The 20,414-nt window shown below is 39.6% G+C and overlaps 1 protein-coding gene across 1 annotated transcript; it reads left to right on the forward strand.

The window, feature by feature from the left end:
• Nucleotides 1-4,319: 4,319 nt before the first annotated feature.
• BNIP3L (BCL2 interacting protein 3 like) lies at nt 4,320-18,778 on the forward strand. The gene is made up of 6 exons (XM_074852011.1): nt 4,320-4,516; nt 9,917-10,103; nt 11,844-11,916; nt 13,725-13,828; nt 14,596-14,745; nt 15,994-18,778. The coding sequence occupies exons 1-6, from the start codon at nt 4,432-4,434 to the stop codon at nt 16,040-16,042; spliced, it is 648 nt and encodes a 215-aa protein (XP_074708112.1). The 5' UTR covers nt 4,320-4,431; the 3' UTR covers nt 16,043-18,778.
• The last annotated feature ends 1,636 nt before the right edge of the window (nt 18,779-20,414 follow it).

Genomic DNA, 20,414 nt, shown 5'->3' on the forward strand with positions numbered 1-20,414 from the left:
TCCAACCAGATAATTCTCTAAGCACACTGTCCATTGACATATGCTGTAAATCTTATATTTTATTAATAAAAGTATGCATAGAATACATTTTGTCAGGTTGCTTTTTATCCTCTTCCCTGTCCCTCTCATTTTCTCTATTCCCAGGTATTTCTAAATGACTGATCTCTCCCCTGCTGCTTGTTGAACAGCACCCTGTTCTGCTAGCTTATGTTGCGATTTCTGGGCCTTGCCCTCAACAGCGTGCCAGGCAGGGGGGTGTGGGGGTAACTGCAGGTTACAGGTACAGAAAATCAGCCGCTCAGTTCCAGCAGCCTCTTCCAATGCCCAGTGAAACCAGTACAAATTATCAGTCCTTGAATACCAGACTAGATACAGAAAAGGAGTTCTGTTTCCTAGCGTCCTGTGTGGAAGCCAGTGGTGCTACCTAAATGCTGATAACTACCAGTTAAGTGGTTAGTATCTGCAAAACTGCAACCATGCTCTGAACCACAGGGATGCTGTTGCCAACTAACGCTCAGTGTAAGTTCGTTATCTGCCTGGTACAATGCTGAGGTGTAGGCAAGTTCGGTGGCTGAAGTCCATTTCCCTCCCAAGAAGTGTCTGCTGCCTTGAGAACGTGCTGAATGTGCAGCAACACTCCTACTGTTCTCTTCAGGCAGGACTGTACCTTCTAGGCCAACATTTATTATTTAAATACTTATTCTCAGCTGAACTGGAGAAAGCTCAGTGCTAATAAGCAGAAACCTGTACTTTTCCTCCTCTTGGAGAGGGGCTGCTGGATGATGAAGTACTAGTATTTTTGTGGGTTTTTTTTTTACCGGCGTGTCTGGAATTGGTTGTTCTTAGGCATGACACAGCTAGGATGTAATTTCCTGAGCCCTGATCTTCAGCTCCTCATCTCGGGCTGTAGAGAAGGTGCAGAGCCTCCCAATTCACAGCATACACTTCGACTTCAATCAAACAGATGTTTCCTTTTGCCCTTTCCCATGTAATCAGCTGCTGTAAATGGAAGCATTGGCGTATTGAATTGGGGTGGAGAGAGGGATGCTGGATGTGAGGTTGCTGTGTAATGACTATTGGTGTCTTGAGTGATTTGTTTATGTTTGCTCTTGGCAAACATCTTATTTAACATGGTATAGAAAGGTTTGGGCTTATAAAAATGAGTGGCGGAAGAAAGCGATAACAGTGGCTGGAACAAAACCAGAGTTTCTTTCTACTGTGATACAGTTGAGAGACTAAGAAGCAGCATAAATTAAATTTCTCTACACAATCTACCCTTGAATGTTAATAATCTCAACCTTTTGCAAACAATTCACCTGTTGTCTTTCACAAGAAAACGGCACTCACGTTTTTCTCTGAGGCGCTCTCACTAGGTGCTCTCCACTAGGAGGCAAAATGTTACCGATGAGGTGGGTGCTTCAAAAGCAGAGGGATCGAGGGTAGATGGGGCAATGATCCTTCGAAGTCATCCACAAGGACTGATTAATGGTTGCTAAATAGAAAATACAAGGAAATATAAGAAAATATACGAGAAAAGCATTCCAGTACACGTCATCACTACCTCCAGCATAAAGAAACCAGCCGAGGTGTGCAGGGGAAAAACTGCCTTTGTGTTTGCTGTATGCTGGGGTGACATCCATTTTAGCAACAGGTTAGCAATTTTTTTCCAGATTTGGGGCATAGAAGTACACAGTGAAGAAAATGAAAGTAATTGCAGCATGTTTAAAACTAGGCAATTCTTTACTTAAATTGTTTAGAACATCTTGGAGCTGTGAGAATAAACCAGTGGGATTAGCTTGACTCAGCTCTTTGAGATAAATGAGGTGGCTTGTTAACTCATTTGATTTCAAACAACTTAAAGGCTTTTTATAACTTTCTAGAAAACCCTTTTTATTGGATTTCAATACAAAAGGCCTTTCCCAGGAGTTTACGGACATTGTTTCTCCTCTATTAACATGTGGTTTTCTGTCCCTCCAACCTTGCTATTGTCATAGCATTTTCCATCCAGGGATTCAAATTACTTTACAAACATTAATTACATCATTCAACTGCCTTAAGGAACCTGTGTAGTGGTTAGAGCACTGGGCTGAAAGTCAGGACTTGTGAATGCTATTTCTAGCTCTGCATTGACTCACTCTATAATCTTCATCAATTTATTTCTGACTCAGAAATGCTAATAGTCCCACTTTACTGATAAATATTCATGCCACAAGTATTACGGCAAATGCTTCCTGAATGATGGAGATGACAAATACTCATGATGCTCGCCTGTGATTGCTGGGGTTGCAAAGGAGGACAGGGTTACCTAGGCAGGTTTTCTATTCAAAATCTTAAGTAGCTCATTGTTCCGATTCCAATCTAGAATGTATCTGCGGCCCTTCTATCTGTAAACAGCTGTTTTGTTAAATTATTTAAATTACTGCTTTCTTTTTACTACATGTAGCTAATTCTATTCCAGTAATATCCCAGAGACACCCAGATTTTCCCCAAGATTAGACATTCGGTACAGTCATGCAGACTATGCAGGCAGTTTGGCGAGAAAGGTCAGCATTACGAAAGGCGGATTTCAAATGTCCACACTTCAGTGTTTGGATGCTTGTCAACACAGCACAGACAGATAGAAGATGAAAAACATTTGAAACCAGTGTTCTAGTATGGGATGATTGTGACAGTTGTACATACGGGCTTTTTCTCTAGCTTGAAATAGTTCTGACACAAACAAACAAAGGGATTTCTTTGCACGTGTAATGGGGAGATAATGAAAGAACACTAACGGAAATGTATCTGCATGACTTGGGTCTCTGATGATATTACTGTTACTGAACTCCTGCTGTGGGTACAGTAATGTAAAAAACCACAATTTACATTCTCGTGGCTGCTGATGGGTAGAGTTTATGATCTAAAAGACTCCTTTACTACTGTTGGGAAGCAAAATGCTTATATACGTGTGTGTGTGAGATGGGACTTAAGTTACAAAGTTTCACCCCAAAGATTCTAGGCCTCAAAATAAACCTCGAAGTTTAAGTGATGTCAAATGGAATGAAGTTGGTGAAGATGATTTCTCAAGCTGTGAAGACAAATAATCATCTGTGAGGAAGCTGGTCTCGCTGGTTCTTTTTGTTAGAGAATGTGAGTGAAAAAAGATTAGAAACAGAAGAAACCTAGTAAAGGTTCTGCTAAGTGTCATACCTAGTATCTATGAAAAGTCGCTTATTTTCAAGATAAAAGTGACAGCCTTGAAATTAATAATTTAGAAGAACCCTATTTTCTATATATGTTAATTTAATGAAAGTGAAGAATAGGTAATCGGTACAGAAGCTACTCATGACTGAAGAAATCTCAGCAGGGTAGGTAGATGTTTGCATCTGTATCTCACTGCATTTGAAAGTCTCTTCTGTGGAAATCCAGTGTTACTGCCATGTGCATAAATAGCCTGAGGTTGCCTCTTCATTTTCATATTGAAAGGAAACTGTGGCGCACACTAATAATTTCACTTTTTGTAGCTATGCTTTTGCATCCCAGTTTAAAAAAAGTCCAATTCTGTTACACAGATGCCATCTTTTCTGTCTTAACTGCCATAATAATTAAAAAACCTGCCACGCATGAGGTTGGTTTGTCTGCCAAACACTGTAACTTCAGATGGGTATTACTCTAAATCTTAGAAAACATTAGTTCTTTCAGAGTGTCTTAACTACATTTTATGGACCTCCTACTTGGCTTAAAATTATCTGAGGCAAAACGAAGACTGATGAGAGGGGAAAGAAGTGTTTGGAGCCTTGTACCATTGTGCCCTGCAGGTTTGACACGTTACCTCACACCCGTCGTGCACAGGGAAGAGGATTTGCTGCAACGTCTCATGTGGAAACATGTCCGAGCCAGAGGCCTGATGGGCACTGCGATAGGGGCTTAACGACACAGAGCTCTGAAGACTGATCTCATCCTCCATGGAAGCGGAACAGGATCCACGGGCTGGGGAAGGGCTGGAGGCCTTGGGGCTCTGCCTCCGGCCACGGTGAGGGAACGCCATCAGCTGTCTCTCCTGAAGAACCGTGATGGCCGATGGCTCCAGCGATCTGCGGGGGAAGGCCGGGCCCCGCCGGCCCGCGTTCCCCGGTGACCCGCGGCGGTGAGAGCCGGCACGGCGCAGGCCTCGCCGCACTCCCGCGCCTTTCCCCTCAGGGCCCGCCCGCCCCCCGCGCACGCGCGGCGGCGGCGGCGGGACGTGCGCAAGCCCGGGGAGCGCCATGGTGCGCCGCACGCGCCCCGCGGCCGGCGGCGCCTGCGCAGCGGCGGAGGGCGGGAGCGGCGCGGCCCGCGCCTGCGCAGTGCGAGGAGGCGGGGTGGCCGGGCCCGGAGCGGAGTCCAGGTTTGTTGTTGTTGTCCCAGCCCCAGCGGCTCCTCAGTCGCCTCAGCCGCCGCTCCTGCGCCGCCATGTCCAGCCCTCAGGAGCCGCCGCAGCACAACAACAACAACAACCCGCCGGCTGAGGGGACGCACACCGAGCCGGGCCTCAACAGTGAGTGCGGCCGCCGGTAGCGACGGGAAACGAACGCGAATGGGGCGGGGGGGGGGGGGCGCTGTGGGGGCTGCCCCGGGGGCCGCGACCCCCTTCTCCCCTTCCCCGGGCCGCGATTGGCGGAGGACGGGGCGCGTGAGCCGCCGGGGGCCAATCGGCGGGGCCGCCGGGGGGGCCTGTGAGGAAGAGGCGGATGGTGAGGCCTGAGGGGGCCCGGGGGGGGGGGAGGGGGCAGCGCCTCAGCGGGGGCTGCCTGACGGGGAGCGGGGTGGGAAGAGGGATGGCGGCGTGTCCGCAGAGCCCGGGGCGCTGGGGCAGCGGGAGCCGCTGGATGCGGGGCTGGGAAAGCGGAGGGGGCTGTGCGGAGGGGGGGCTGCGCGCCAAAATGGGGTGAGCGCTCGGGGTGCTGTGGGGAGGGCGATGGCCGGTGGGTTTCGGGGCCGGGCTGCTCCTCACGGGAGCGCGGGCGGCTGAGGCGGCGGCCGGCGGGGCTGAGGTGAATGGGCTACGGCGAGCGCAGCCGGAGGAACGAGCTAGCGCCGTGGCTCGGTGCGAGCCGAGGAGAGCAGGAGCAGGTTTGTTTCGTGGTTAAACTGAGTTTATTCGGTGGCTGGTATTAACAGCTAAGATGGGGATACAGCAGGGTAGGGGGAGGAGCGTGACTGTGGGAATGAGTTTATTCAGTGGCTGAGTCAATACCACTGACGTGAGCTATTTTCCTCTATATCCGGCATCTATGTCAGCTGCTCTGCTGCATCCTTTTGTTCCTAGGATAACACTAGTAAGGCACATTGGTGGTTTTTGATGTAGGCTCTCGTACTTACTTGGCAGATGCTTTTCTCTCGTTTTAAACAGCTACTTCAACGTGTCACTTCATTTGTTTGTAATTGTTGAGGATACTACTGTTGAAGAGGTGAATAAATGGCATTAATGATTAACTGTTACCTTCGTGGTTTACAATGAAGTTAAACTGACCACGAAAAATATTGGTTGGTTGATCCCCTCTAACTCAATGGGAATTGTATTAAAGAAGAATAAGCTATGCCCATTTCATAATACTGCTATTGTGTTATGGTAACACAACATCTTGTGATAACGGTAGCAGTTTACAGCAGTGTCCACCTGAGTCAAATAGGTATTTTAGCAAAGTATTCAACGCTGGTAGCGTACTTCAATAACAATTGTGCTGTCTTAAAGTTGCAACATGCCTAGTGCCTAATTCGATGCTTACTTTAGAAATCACATCTTGGATGCTTCTATATTTTAAGATTTCCTTTTTGTTTTCTGTTAATATGTTAACTTAGTCTCTGGGACGCGTTAATCTGCTGTAAAATAGGAGCAACAAGAGATGAGTGCGCTGTAAGCCTGTGCTGGATCTGCCCACGTAGATCTTATTGCTGGATCAGCGCGTAAAGGCTTAGCAAAATCAATGTGATTACTGAAGGTGGTGAGCACAAGGTATGAGAGGAAATGTTTGATAGTCTGTGCCCCGTGAACAAAACAAATGCAACCAATCAGCTCCATGTAGGCTTAGTGCTGCTTTCAGATGTTCAGCTGCTCCACAATGCTTTGGTGTTATAGGTACATTTTCTGCCATTATATAAGCTTTTCAGTGAACCTTTTCAGGCTAATGAGCTTAGACACTTATTCATTTTGTTCTGTATGTCATTTGTGCATGTTTAGGGCCTTTCATTCAGAGATCCCTTAGCACTTGAATCGAAGGTCAGAAGACCTGGGAATAAAACTAGTAACTGAACTTAGGCTTTGTTGGGTTCACAAAAAAAGGCTTGCTTGCTCTGGGAATTCTAGATGCTTCCTATATTTTAATTATTATAAAGCTCTGTTACATATTGACAAAAAGAAGAAATCCTACCTTAGGCAGGAACCAATCCAGCTCTGTCATGGAAAATCTGCTTAATAATTACCATTATGGGAATCTGAACAGCTTTCTTTTCTTCTATCTCTTTTTATCTTTTTTTTTTTTTTTTTCTCTTTGGTTAATGGTGTACTTCTATTTCTTAGTTTATTCAAGTTGACCATGGCTCAGATTTCTTGTGGGCTGCTAGTCTGGAGTATTTTTGTATATATAAAATGTATATAATTTATATATTGTCCTTGATCTCCCACCCACCCAAGTGAAATCACAGAGTGAATAAACACAGTGAGACCCCCTCTTCCCCCACATGTTTAGCTACTGCTGTTTAAGCAGTCCACCAGTTATGGAAAAACATGTCATTAAAGTCAGTGTATATCAATTCATAGTGAAATAATTAGTCTTAAAGCATGGCTAAAATTCAATTTTGGAGAAAAATAACATTCATATAAACAGTTGTGGCTTGTTGTTTTTTCTCCCCAAAGTGTGTGTTATGTGATTTGTGAAGGGAGGAGAATTCTACTATATTTCTAAATTCTACCACTCTTAATTCTACCATATTTCCCATTTTACTGTCAAGTAGAAATATGCTAAAATTAAGAGTTCTCACTCATGTGGGTGATTAATGTAACTTCCTTTGTTTTGAAGAAAGCTTGGGGCAAAAGCACTCCCTATTACTTGGGCAGTTTATTCTCAAAATATATTCCTGTGCATCTTTTTAAAGAAGCAGAGACTGATGTCCTTCTAATCAGTCTTTGAAACTACTAGGGCTCTTTGGCTCCCTCTCCCAAACCGGTTGTGACTGCCAGTGGGAGTATGTAGCATGTTTTAGCTTGATGTCAGATTACGCTTCCTTGAACATATTTTGACTCATTAAAAGTGAGGTCAGATGGAGAACGTGCTGCTTGCCATGTAAACTACTGCTCAACTTGTTGGGACTCTTTACTCACCGTTTAATTTGGGTGTTCTTCCTAGTATGGCCACGACACATTTTAGATAAACGGCGAGTTTTGTCAGTTCAGGAGAAATGTTAATAAAGATTTTATTTGTGCGTAATCTGAAGTGCCGTGGGGGTGTGTTTAGTAGCTGTGTACTAGAGCAACCAGTTCTGATCATCTTCCGCTGGGCTTTGCTTTGCCTGTGCTTGGTGTCAGAGGAAGACATCCCCTTGCACCTTTGCCCTCTGTTCTTTTCACATTGTTTGTCACTCACAGCTGATTTTATAATAGATGTTCTTGCAGATCCCGAGCGTTATAATTCTCCCAGTAGATGCTCTCTACTCCTGATGGTTTTTGGGAAAGGTGTAGCTTTCTGGCCTAACTGTCTTCTAACTGCAGTTGCCACGTGCTTTTCTGCAGGTGTGGCCTCTTGCTGTGAGGGTGTTGCTACACAGCAAATCTACCTTCCTGATGTCGTTCTTACAACGTGGCCTTTTTTATTTTGAAATTTAGACACCAGCAACCATCAGAAATCTGAAGTAATACAGTCTCTGTGTCTCAGGCTGACTAGTCTGAGCAAAGGCTGCCTTTTCCCAGTTAACACCTCATTATCTGTAAAACCTAGTGTGTAGTACAGAGTTGGTGTACACCTTGTGATTGTGCTCAAGAGCTCTGTGCACACCCTACATTCCTTGTTTGTGAATACAGCTTGGGGAAACCAGACTCTAAACCACCAGGACTCTTACGAGTATGATGCTTCCATGGTCATCAGTATAATGGTGTAGTTAATAATCGGTACTAAGGATAAACTCAGTTTCAGCTTCACAAAATCAAGTTGAGCATAGGTGAGTGAGTTACAACATGCATCCCTTCCTGTGTCACTGATACAGTTCCCAGAGCCAAAACTTTGCTATAAAAAGTAAGTGCAGACACTCTTAAGGTGTATTTCAGAAGTGAAGAAATCAGTGTTAAAATTTAGAACCTGTACAAATAATGTTTAAAAAGTAGTTTTAGCTTTTTTGTATTTTTATCTTTAGGCTTTCTTTTCTATCTTGAATATTTTTACCTCAGTGGTGAAGATGTCAAGTCTTTAAAAAATAAAAAATCAACCAAACACAAACCCCTTGAAAGCACTCACCTTGAGATGGCATAAATTAAATTACACAGGAGTTGTGATGACATAATATACATGTGTGAAATCATTATCTGACCGATAATGGGAAATAATGTTGCATCGAAACAGTATGCTTTTGACAAATTGGAGATCTTTCCCTCCGTGATCATGGCTAAAAGTGGCTGTACAGTCAAATGATTCTTGTTGTATGCCTTAATGAGAAGGTAGGAGTTGCAATTGGATAGGGAATGTATCTAAATACTTGGAACAGATAGAATAGACTTTACTGCTCTGTCTTTACCCCTCAGGACATTACATGGTATGTTTATGAATTCAGAATATTTCCAAAACCTGTTTGTTTCCAGTTGTTTCCAATTGAAACATGTCACTAATGAACATACCGGGTTTGCATTTAGTTAATCTGCACATCAAATACAAGCGAAGACATTTAAAGCAAAAATAAAAATTCTTGACCTAACTACAGAGTATATGAACTTTTTAGCAGATGCTTTTAGCATTCATGATATGCTCTTGGTATTTTGTCAAACCTCAGTGCACACAGGGATAATCCTGTAGGTCTAACTACAAGGAAAAAAAAGGAAAAAAACTTTAAATCTCAACTTGTAGGCTATACAGCCTTCCCTGGCTAAGGAGAGAAAAAAAAAAAAGGGAGGGAGGGAGAGGCTAAAGTGATGGCATTGAATTTATTAACTGTTATTACATGTGAGAACTCTGGATTTCTCTTTTATTTTGGCTTATTAGCAGTGACATCTTTTAATATAACTGCAATGAGATGTACGTTAGGATGGTACTTCAGCTGGGTAAGGAAACCTAATGCCGGCCTCCAGCTTCTGGGGTTTGAACTGTGGTACGAGGCGCTAAGGGTATGGTAGGACAGGAGAGGTGACAGTGAATGGGAGATGTTTGTTAGATGGCCGGGGCAAAGGAAGTCAGATGAGGCCTGAGAATGGCAGCCTGCCTGATGTATCTAAAAATTAGGGTTTGATTCGGGGCCTGTGGAAGTAGAGGGAAGAAGGAGAATATAGAATTGGAGATGGGGGTGTTGTATAGTAAAGGGCTGGGGATGAAAATTTTGTTTCAAAAAGGAATGTGGAAGCAGAACAGGGAAGCAGGTGGCTAGTGTAATCGAGTGATACGTAGATAATTGAAGCTTCAAACTGCAGAGAAACGTGGCCTATTAAAGTATTAATAGTTGAGGAGAGAGGGGACATTTTATTTGACTAGCTCCGTAGGTAGGTAGCAACAAAACATAACTTTTTAGGGGTGTTTTTGTTGACGAAAGAGGAAGAAACATGTCAGTCTTGTCTACAGTGCGTGTTTATGAGCTTTCTCCCAGCAGCAGTGTATGTTATCTGAATTCACCATATTCATACTTTTTTTCTGTGTGTAATTGATAAACTTAAGATGGTTTAGTTCCACTGCTTTAATGAAATGACATCTGCCTGACCCAACAGGTTCCTGGGTGGAGTTACAGATGAACGGCAACGGCAATAGCAATGATAATGGCAATGGGAAAAACGGAGGTCTGGAACACGTCCCGTCGTCATCCTCCATCCACAATGGAGACATGGAAAAAATTCTCCTGGACGCCCAGCATGAATCAGGACAGAGCAGTTCAAGAGGTAGTTCCCACTGTGACAGGTGAGGAAATGTTTGCAGTCCTGCATGCAAATTATTGCAGTTTTTATCCTGTAGGTGCTAGTGGAGGGGTAAAGCTTTTTCTCAGGCTTAAGTTTGTCATGCTGCAGTATTTGGAGTACTTGCTGGCTCGTGGTAACTGGCTACCAAATAATACATCTGACTTGAAAAATACATCGTTGCTACAGAAAGCTAAGGAATCCAGGAGTGGGAAAGTCACATCAACACCACAGTTGAATTTCACGTTGTCATAAATCACATATGGTATAAAAATATCTTAATTTTACTGACTCAATAATAATGTTATGTACATGTGCTTTATATTTAGTCAAGCATAATAAAATATATCACTGGACTTAACAGAAAAAAAAATTCTCAGAATTTGTACTCCTTGCTTTTAGTATTCTACTTTTTTTCCTTGCGAAGGCAAAATATATCTTACCTAATAATACAACCCTTCGAGGCACAAGTGAGCATTAGGATATTCTTACGTGTTCATTACACCTTTTTTCTAGGAAGTTTTGGGGCAGTTTTGGAAATCCTTGAGCGCTTTCTATATATAATTTTAGCTGTCCTTCTGCTCATGCCTCCTTTGGTTTTCCTGGGTGAATGCTGTCTAACTGTCATGTCTACTGCGGAGCTTATATAAGTGGCTGATCAGATATAAAAGCTATTTAAAATTAGTTAGGCCTGATTTAATTACTGGATGTAATAGACTGAAAATAATCCATACGAGCATTTCAAATAGAGTGGTTACGTTTATAGAAAATAAAGTTTATTACATCTATGTTGCTAAGAAACTAGCTATCAGTAGTTTAGTACTTTCCAGTCCAAGCAGGAGTGTTTGCTAAATGATGGTTGTATAGTCTTACTAGCATAGGAATTTTTTAATCATTACCCACGTTTTAAGTGAATGAAGACAGATTCCGCTCTTTTTCTTCAACTTTAATTTTCCACTTGTTAACTGTTTGACAATTCTTTTCCCCTTTTGACAGTTGAAGTAACATACAAGAAAGGGGAGGTACTTTGGTATTTTTGTATTCTTTTCTAAAAGTTCTAAACAGTAAGTTGCTCTTAAATGTGGTGTTTTGGGTTCTATGTGGGTATTTCTAAAATACACCTTTTTCACGAAAGCTTTAGTCAGGTTAAAGATACGCACTTAGTGTTCTAATGAGAGGCCTGCATTGGTGCATCATACAGCATTTGTACTGTTCCTGACTTAAATTCTCCAGCGTTTCCTTGGTTGAGGTGCGATAGTTGATTAATTTCTCAAGTAGATTGCCAAATTTCTAACCCTCAAAATGAGACTAACGAGGGGAATGCCTATTCTTGCTGAACATTAAAAGGTGTTTTGATGTGTGATGTTTCTGCTTGTAATGATACAAAGAGAGCTATAATTCACAGTATTGGCAGTGGTATCTAAAAGGAAGAAGAGATCTACATCTTTTGTGTAGCAGTTGAAGTTTTGGGCAATGCTTTCTTTGCTTCAGTGGAAGGATGGTCAACCCTGGTGAGAAAGGTAGGATTGTAAATGGTGAAAAAAAACCAGAAAAGATGAGGGGTTTTGGAAGACTTTCTAATGCTGATATTTGTGATCTGAAAGGTCGTGTAGTCTGTAACGCATCTGAGTAGTGTGCAGAAGTGCATGTGGAAATGATTCAGCTGAGATGCTATTTGCACTGATTCTCTGGGTGACAGGGTGTAGTATGACAAAATGACATAATGAAATCAATTTTTCTTTAGCCCTTCACCTCAAGAAGATGGACAGATAACTTTTGATGTGGAAATGCACACAAGTAAAGACAGTAGTTCTCAGGTATTTTCTTCATTAACCTTTAAAATACATTAACTTTTTAAAAAAGATATTTTAAAGTTGTGGATATTGTATATAGTTCATATATTTATGTAGATCATTATTGGGAGTATTTGAGGGGTAGAGCAAGCTCTTTGTCATGTCAGAAGATCTAAAATGTTATGTATTTTATGGGTCAAAAAAATGCATTAAACTACTGCTTTCTAGTGATTCTTTTTTTTTTCATTCTGAGACGGTAAACTTGGCTGTTAGCTGCAGTACAAGCAAATAATTATGTAAACCTTATTTATTCAAAATTCAGAGGTGTCCCATAGTCATTTGGGTAAGGCTGTTTACTTGTCTTGTACTTTGTTCTTGCAGGCTTTTACTCAATCTTTTTTATTAGAACTTTATATAGTACCTGCCTGTAAATAGGTATAATAAGTAATTTTTGTGCACTCAAGCTTATGTCAGTTTAACTAAACTATCTTTTCTTTTAAGGGGTTGTTTTCAGAATAAAATTTTATTAAATTAAAACACATCCCAGAATAATTATTTTTAACAACAAGGCAGGGTACTTTGTTTAGGCTTACGTTCTGTATTAACTGAAATTTGACTTGCAGAGATGAATAGTTTAGGAGTGAGGGGAGAGATGAGGCTCCATCTGTTAACTCTGAGAACTGCCCTGTTTAGTAGCAGTCATGTTATTGTTTAACACTGCTTGCAGTGTGTGTGTCAAACTTGTTTTGTTTTTGAAATGTTTATATTTCTGCATAAGATTTCAGGGTGTTCAGTTTATTGCTCTACAGATAGTCAGCTCACATGATAGTGAGTAATCTCCATAATACAAACTGAGAGGAGACTAATGCTGAACTCTTAGTTTGATCATTTAATAGAATTTGCTGTCTTCAGCAGTATAAATAAAAAACATTCCTGGAAGAATGAAACCTTGCATTTAATTTTGTCAAAGACCTGGCCGAACAGTAGGACTGCTGCAGCTCTGCCCTATAGAGCCAGAACGAGCTGAAGTTGTTGGTCAGGTCTGCCATCTCACTTTTGTGACTATCATATTTGATTACTTCTGGTTTTGGTATGGTTCCTACTTTAATCTTTGTAAGTAGTTTATCTTATTTTACTAAGGGTCACTCAGGAAATTTTTTTTAATCATAAGGAAGAGTTTGTACCAAAGTCAGTGGCGTTCTCTAGTCTTCCTAATTTATTTTTTTTCCTATATGGTAACATTAGCATCTAATGATGTAATGTTAAATCATTGGATCAAGACAATTGTAGTGCTGCTTGCCTCTCCCTACTGCATCGGGGACCTACCCAGTAGAAGCTGCTAGTTGCAAGTACCGTAAATTTTAAATGACTAATAAGACCTTTAAAAAAGTCAAAATACTGGTTTTGAAACCTTCTTATTTGGCTGTCTTTCCATGCTTTAGCCACGTTCTGTATGCTTTAAGTTGAATGCCACCAACTTAAAGGTTTTGCCATTTGTAAAAACTTGGTTTAGTATTTTTTTGCATAATGCTGGTTTACATTTAGGATTAAAATAATCTTTTTTTTTTTCTTTAAAAAAACCCAAACAAACAACTTGCAATGATGTGGAAGTCCTGGATATAGTAATAAAATTTGTGGTATACTGACTTCTTCAGATCCTCCTGTTGGCATAGTACAATCTCTTCTAAATAATCAGGAGTCCAAGAACACTTGCTCGTTTATCAGGTGTCACTATTTGGTGCTTATCATTTTGCCACTGTTGTTGCTCTTGATTTAACACCATAAGGAGGAGCTAATGAGTGTTATAAGGCTTGTCCCATGTATATTTTCAGTCTGAAGAAGAAGCAGTAGAAGGAGAGAAAGAGTTGGAAGTCTTGAAGAAAAGTGCTGACTGGGTGTCAGACTGGTCAAGTAGGCCTGAAAACATTCCTCCCAAGTGAGTTAAACTTTTTTTTTAAACGAATATTCTTTTATGTGAAGGAGAGAAGAATCATAAGTCACAATTGCATGGAACTTACTCTGGCTCTCCAAGTAAGATCATCTTAGAAAAAGATAGATTTGTATGAAAATCTCATTAGCAACAGAATTACCTTTTTATTGAAAGTAATACAAATCCACAGCAAGCTGATTACAAGGTTTCTTGACAAAATTATAATTCTTGGGAGAGCTGGGTACTTGGAGCTGGGATTCATGGGATTTAGTTTTGGCTTATTGAACGGAATAGTGTTGAGCAAGTCTCTTAAATTCTCTGTACCTCTTTTTCTTTCTATGTAAAATATGTAATGTTCATCCACGGAAGGGGAAACGTTGAGATCCTTGAATGCAAAGCATTTTTATTAAAATAGAAGATGCTGTCTAAATCTGGCAGACTTCTGTATCTCTGTTTGGAACAAAAAATGAGGCTCTTGCTAACAAATCACATCCTGAAATTCCCTCTCTCGGACCTACCTCTCTCTTCAGCTACTGCTCCCTTTGTCTCTATACTGTCTGTGTAAGTGGTCTCTCCACAATACCTCCTATTATTCTCTTTGATTCCTTACTGTGTGTAAGGGATCTCTTGCTTTGATCTCTAGCTCTTTGTACTTTAAAAAAAAAATGTTCCTACAGAGATCTGTGCATTTGTGTGTGGAAAAGAAAAAAAAAAAAAAACCAAAAAAAACCAAACTTGTTGAATTTTTTTCCCCCCTCCCCCTCTTCTTTCAGGGAATTTCATTTCAGACATCCTAAACGTTCAGTGTCTTTAAGTATGAGAAAAAGTGGAGCAATGAAAAAAGGTGGCATTTTCTCTGCAGAATTTCTTAAGGTTTTCATTCCATCTCTGTTCATATCTCATGTTTTGGCTTTGGGACTAGGGTAAGTATTAACCTAATTCTCACTTCAACTTTTGCATCTGGCTTTGCTTTTCCACTTGTCTGTCAGGTACCTGCTGAAAAGGGCTTTATCTAGAATAACTAGAGTATTGTTGCACCTTGCTCAAGATAGACTTGGTGCACTTTTCAAAATGCAGGAAAACTTTGCAGCAATTGAAACTTTGCAGCCATTAATATGCTTTATTTCTAGAATAGATGAAGTTTCTTATATTGGAAATGCATGGTTTATTATGAATTTGCAAATAACCTTTGAAGTTATAACGTGCCGTTTGATTATCCACACCTGCTTAAATGCTTCAGGTTATAATGTAGGGAAAGTAAGAACAGAATAGGTGGAAAACTGCTGTAACTTTTACTAACCATTTCAAAAACACATTGTACAAATAATGATGCTGGAGTTCTGTGTGTATGGCACATACTCTGTAATTTTCAGTGTCTAATGCTGCAGTTGTGTGGTATTACTGAGTCAAGGTTTGAATACTTAAAGAAAGATACATGAAATACTGGACGTGTCCTGCAAGATCAGCTACAGTTCTGCTCAGCAATATTTTCATTGCCTGCGTAATCCAACATAATCACTCATCTTGCTTAAGTCTTTACGTTATGTTTATCCATCTTACGTTCTTCAGTGATGGGGACAAAGACACGTACTCAAAATATGTTCTTATTAAGCTTCCCACTTGTTTCTGAGGGTGTAGTTCAAGTGCTCTTTAAATTCTTGTAAACTATCAAATAAATTAGGAGGATAGAATTTACTGTAAGATATTTGTACTGTAGCAAAGTCTGTCTTTCTGCGATGAATTAAACCTTGCCTGGATTTGTTAGAGGTAAGCATTTGCGTAGATCCTCAATGCTCAGTGTTTTAAACCCTCCTTTTATAGGCAGTGCTTTCTTTGTTTTACCGTAATAATCTGTGAGTGTTGCTTGGCTGTTCAAGAGCCCCCGTGTCAGGTACTCTACAAACAACACACAAACTTTTGGACTGGGGTTTTCAAATGAGCTACGGACTGGAGGGAACCCACTTTTACTGAACATTGATAGCATCGGTCCTTCTAGGCTCATCTGAAAATCTCGCTCTTTAAGTAATGTTATAGAAGAGAAGTGAAGTCCTTGGAAGAATCTCATCAGACATATTTGAAAGACAAATTAGAATAGCCGAGTGTGTAAGGACTGTTTGGAAAGTGGGAAGTATTTCTGTGAAATACGATATGCCTTATACTTTTTATTTCAGCATCTACATTGGAAAACGACTGACCACACCTTCAGCCAGCACTTATTGAAAGATGGAGTGCAAAACCTGGGAATCCACGTGACCTGTGAAGGTGTTACTGTCTCATTTAGTACATTTGACTTGAGACCATTTTAAGCATGACCCTGACTTCACCCTTTCCTTACATATCCAGGTTTTCGCTAACTCTGGAATTCAGTATTGTGTTGGAACTCTGTTGAGGTGTTTCGCTATCCACATTCTTTCCCTCTCTCCTCCCATTCCCCTGCCTCTTGGCCTGCAAGACACGTCAGAGTTGCTGAACGGAGTTTACAACTGTCTATATGTTGCAAGGGCTTCTCTCAATGCAAAATGCCACCAGCAAGTTTTAATTTTTTCAGTGATGCTGTTGCCTCCTTAGTGCAACCTGACTTAAATTGCAGTTATGCATGGTATAACTGTTGACTGTATTATGGTGATAAAATTAACAGTCTCTTCAGAAGAAAATTATTGATTAGAGTGAAAATGAATTTTGTGAAATAAACTAAGAAATCACTGGCAATAAAAAAGAGTTTAAATCAGCTTTTGGGGGAATTGGCCCCTTGTATTGGCTAACACCATTTGATTTGCAGGAGGCAAAGACTGCATAAATTTTAAAGCAGGATAACTAAATCCATCAGCATATTTTAATATTAGGTAATTGTTGTAATCTTGTCTTTTCTATGAAGTCAGCTCCTTATTCCTTGTAGGAAAACCTGTCCGATGCCTAGAAAATGTTAGAAAAATTGCATTGTTTGCATGTGAAGAAGCTTTTCTTTTCCTTACCTGTTTTCTTAAGGGAAAATTTTAAATGTGAAATTTTCCTTTTAAAAGTAGTTTTAAATTAAGGAAAAACCCAACAGCAGTAGGTGTAGTTAGACTCTGTATAAAAGGATATGATTCTGTTTGTTGTGGAACCATTTACAATTATGATGATATGGCAGTTTCAGAAAGTAAAGCGTTTGACTTATCTTTAAGGGGGACAATCTTGCAGGTGCGTAAGGATTCAGAAGTTGTAACGCTCTGAAATGTCTTCTGCAAATGAGTTTTCAATATTCCTATCTCTCATTGTTTACTGTACAATCTCCTTTTGGGGATACATGGAATCTGAAAGTCACTCGTGATGTCTCATGTTAGATAGACTTCTCACTAATGTTGTTGAACTTTTATCTTAGGGAACATTAAGCCTTGTCCTCCTTCAGTGACACTTCTTTTCAAAATGTGAAGCTTTAGTACCAAATTGTTACAAAGCATTGGGACAGTCATGTCCTTAAATAGATTTTATTGGATTTCAGAACATGTAGCATGACTCTGAAGGATAGAATACTCTTTTTTTATATATATATGAATATATAAAAAAAATATGATATAGACTTTAATACTAAGTATTTAGGGAACCAATGCTAATTTTAAGACTAGCAAAAATCTCATTTAAATAAAAACTTTAGTAGGCTGACTTGTAGAAAGTAATAAGAAAATATAGTCAGCCAGTTTGGAGAGAACAGCTACCTATAATTGTTTGCTTGCATCAGACTTTATAAAGTTGATTATTTGATATAGCAGTGATCGCTTGAAACAGTTGATGCATAGAAGCTAAATCCCAACTGAGATTTGGTTTTAAAAGAACTTAGCTCCCAGGAAGTAAAAAAAGTTAGGTATAAATCCACTGCTAAACTGTATTTATTTTTATTCTCTACTTCTGAATGCTGTTAGAGAATGCTTTCAGGGTGAAAGGGCAGTCTAACAAAAAAATTCTCTTGAAATCATCTGCTTTTTTTCTTTTAGCTGTGAATACTAGTGGCACTTGAGTTGCCTACAGCTGCATATTTGTTTCAAGCGTGGATATTGGGTTTCACCCAAAGGTGGGGGAGGTTTAAGGGGAAGTGGTGAAGGGTGTTTTAGATAGTATCAAGTACATCATTTTACAGTCCTAAAAACTGAGGGATGGGAGAAAGGCTGAAACACTTTTCAGTTCTAATTACAGCACCTTGTTTTGTATGGAAATTGGAGTAGTGGAAAAATAGATTTTTTTTTTATTAAGTAGGGAGTACTTTTTTAAAAAAAAAATTTACCCCTTTCTAAATTAAAAGGTAATTCTTCTTCAGAATATCTGATAAATAATATTACAAGCTTGTGGTTAGAGCATCAACACAGCTTACAATATTTGAAGGAGCCGTGAAGTAAAAATTGTGAAAACTATAAATGAGGAATGGATACATGATCACTGTAACACTTGCTATGATACAATGCAGTATTTATTGATACCCTACTATAAGCTTTGGATGAAAGTCTACAACTTCTAGTTTTACAGTGAACAGAAACAGATTGTTGTATAATTTGAAAAGGGGTTTCAACTATTGATAGTTGAAGTTTTGTTAAGATAAATGTTGTTTAAAAAGCTTTATACCTGTTTACAGTTTTGGAAAAAAAAAATGCAGGCTTCATTTTTCTTACATTCAGTGAAAACTGGCCTAGAATATTTGTAAATAGATCAAGAAAAAAATGCATAAACTCGCACATTAAAAATGCAGCAGGCTAACTTAACTGCAGCAAATGCATATTTACTTACTGTTTTAAAAAGTGAAAGCTGAAGATTGTTAGAAATTCAAATTTTTTAATTGACATTTGTTGAAATATTGGAGTTAACTGAGCCAAAGTGATTATGCATTCTTCATAAATTAGTTAGCACTTTGTAACATTATATACAGTTTACAGTACATGTATAAGTTGTAGCTTATAAACATTTTGTGCCATTAAAGCTCTCACAAAACTGGTTGTCTGAAATTACTTCATGCTGCGCCTTTTCTTGCTTCTGTTTTTTTTTGTTTTTTGTTTTTTTTTACAGGACTGCTTTGTATAATGTTTCATGAAACTATTGTGTTCTGGGTTATGAACATTGAAGCTGCTGTTTACAGACTGGAATAATTTTTCGAAAGATTGCTTGGGTTTTGGGGTTTTTTTGGTGACTTGGGATCATCTGCTTCTTTTCCTGAAGCACTTAATAAAAATATTTCCACTGTCAGCATTGTATACCTGCGCCAAGTCCTCCAGCATCTTGTCAAGGAAACCTTTTAAAGCAAAATAATGTAGTGACCTATGAAATGTAAAGTAGAATTGATGAGATTTTGTATGATTGGTCAACTCTATTGTACTTACTCCTTGTATTTCTCTTCTGTTTCCTAATCCTGTTAAATTTGCAGATTAAAGAATAAGGGACATAAACCCTAATTGTTAATCTGCCTCCATATTCTTGATTCAAGAGCACTCGTTATTTCTAGGAGTATCGTGGAGAGTGGTTCAGTCTAAGTGTGACATGTCATCATTCTGATACTGTTACTGCCCTTTTTAGTTACCTAGTGATTCTTTTCCATGTTTTTAATGTAAAAATACCCAACTTTGTGAAAATTGAATTTATTTTTTCAGAGGCATTGGATAGATAAAATTGTAAATCCTACTTTCAGACAGTTTAGATGTCTGGGACTTACAGTGAAACTTGGGCTTGGAAGTTTTCAATTACTATTACTTTGAAACAGCTTTGGAGAGGAGGGTTTGGGTGGTTTTGAGCAGATTGTTTCTCTGCAGCCAACTGAGATATACACATTTATTTAGTAGGTGTTGCAGGAAAAAAAAATTCATTGTGTGAAACTGTAAAACTTTTTTAGTTGTAATGCAATGTTCTGCAAAAGAGTAACTCCAAGATAATATTGCTTAAAGCAGCAGTATCTTTGCACTAAGATTATTCTGGTATAAATCACATTTTGATGGAGTTTGAGAACTGTCTTCAAGTTTCTCCTCATTCTAGGACAAGAGTGTTCAAGACTGAAGAGAAGGGATTTATTTGCAGGCTTAATTGAGAGCAGCGTAGTGATATTGCTTATTTGTTCAGCTGAGTGCAATGTAGCTGGACAAACGAGCTGTGTGGTGTCTTGCTTTGCTCTGTAATCGGCACCAAGAACTGTGTTTCTTGTTACATCTGGGAAAGTTACCTTCTGCCTTTCCTTAACTCCAGTGCACCTAGAGATTTAGCTAAGTTTGAGGCTGACAGGGGATATTGAGTCCTACGTACACTCTGTTTTTAAACTTAACTGTATACATATGAAAAGATCAGAATTTCCTTTGAATTCTGTGTTTTATGAAAAAGTTCTATATAAAAATGTTATTTATACATTTGTGTGTTTGCATACATGTAAAAATTCTATCTAAAAATGAAATCCTGGTTCTGTGCAAGTGTTTGTAGGTTCTTTGCCTTGTACTTAGTTATATATGAAGACTCCTTTGTGTTTTGGGTCTTGAAAATGAAATAAAATGCTAGGACTCCTGAACTATGCTGTATAGTTCAATCATCACTTTAAAAACAAAACAAAAACCTTAAGAAACTGGAAAAATCTCGTGCTGCATGAAGCATC

This window comes from Strix uralensis, chromosome 28 (genome assembly GCF_047716275.1).
Source record: "Strix uralensis isolate ZFMK-TIS-50842 chromosome 28, bStrUra1, whole genome shotgun sequence".
NCBI classification, from domain to species: domain Eukaryota; kingdom Metazoa; phylum Chordata; class Aves; order Strigiformes; family Strigidae; genus Strix; species Strix uralensis.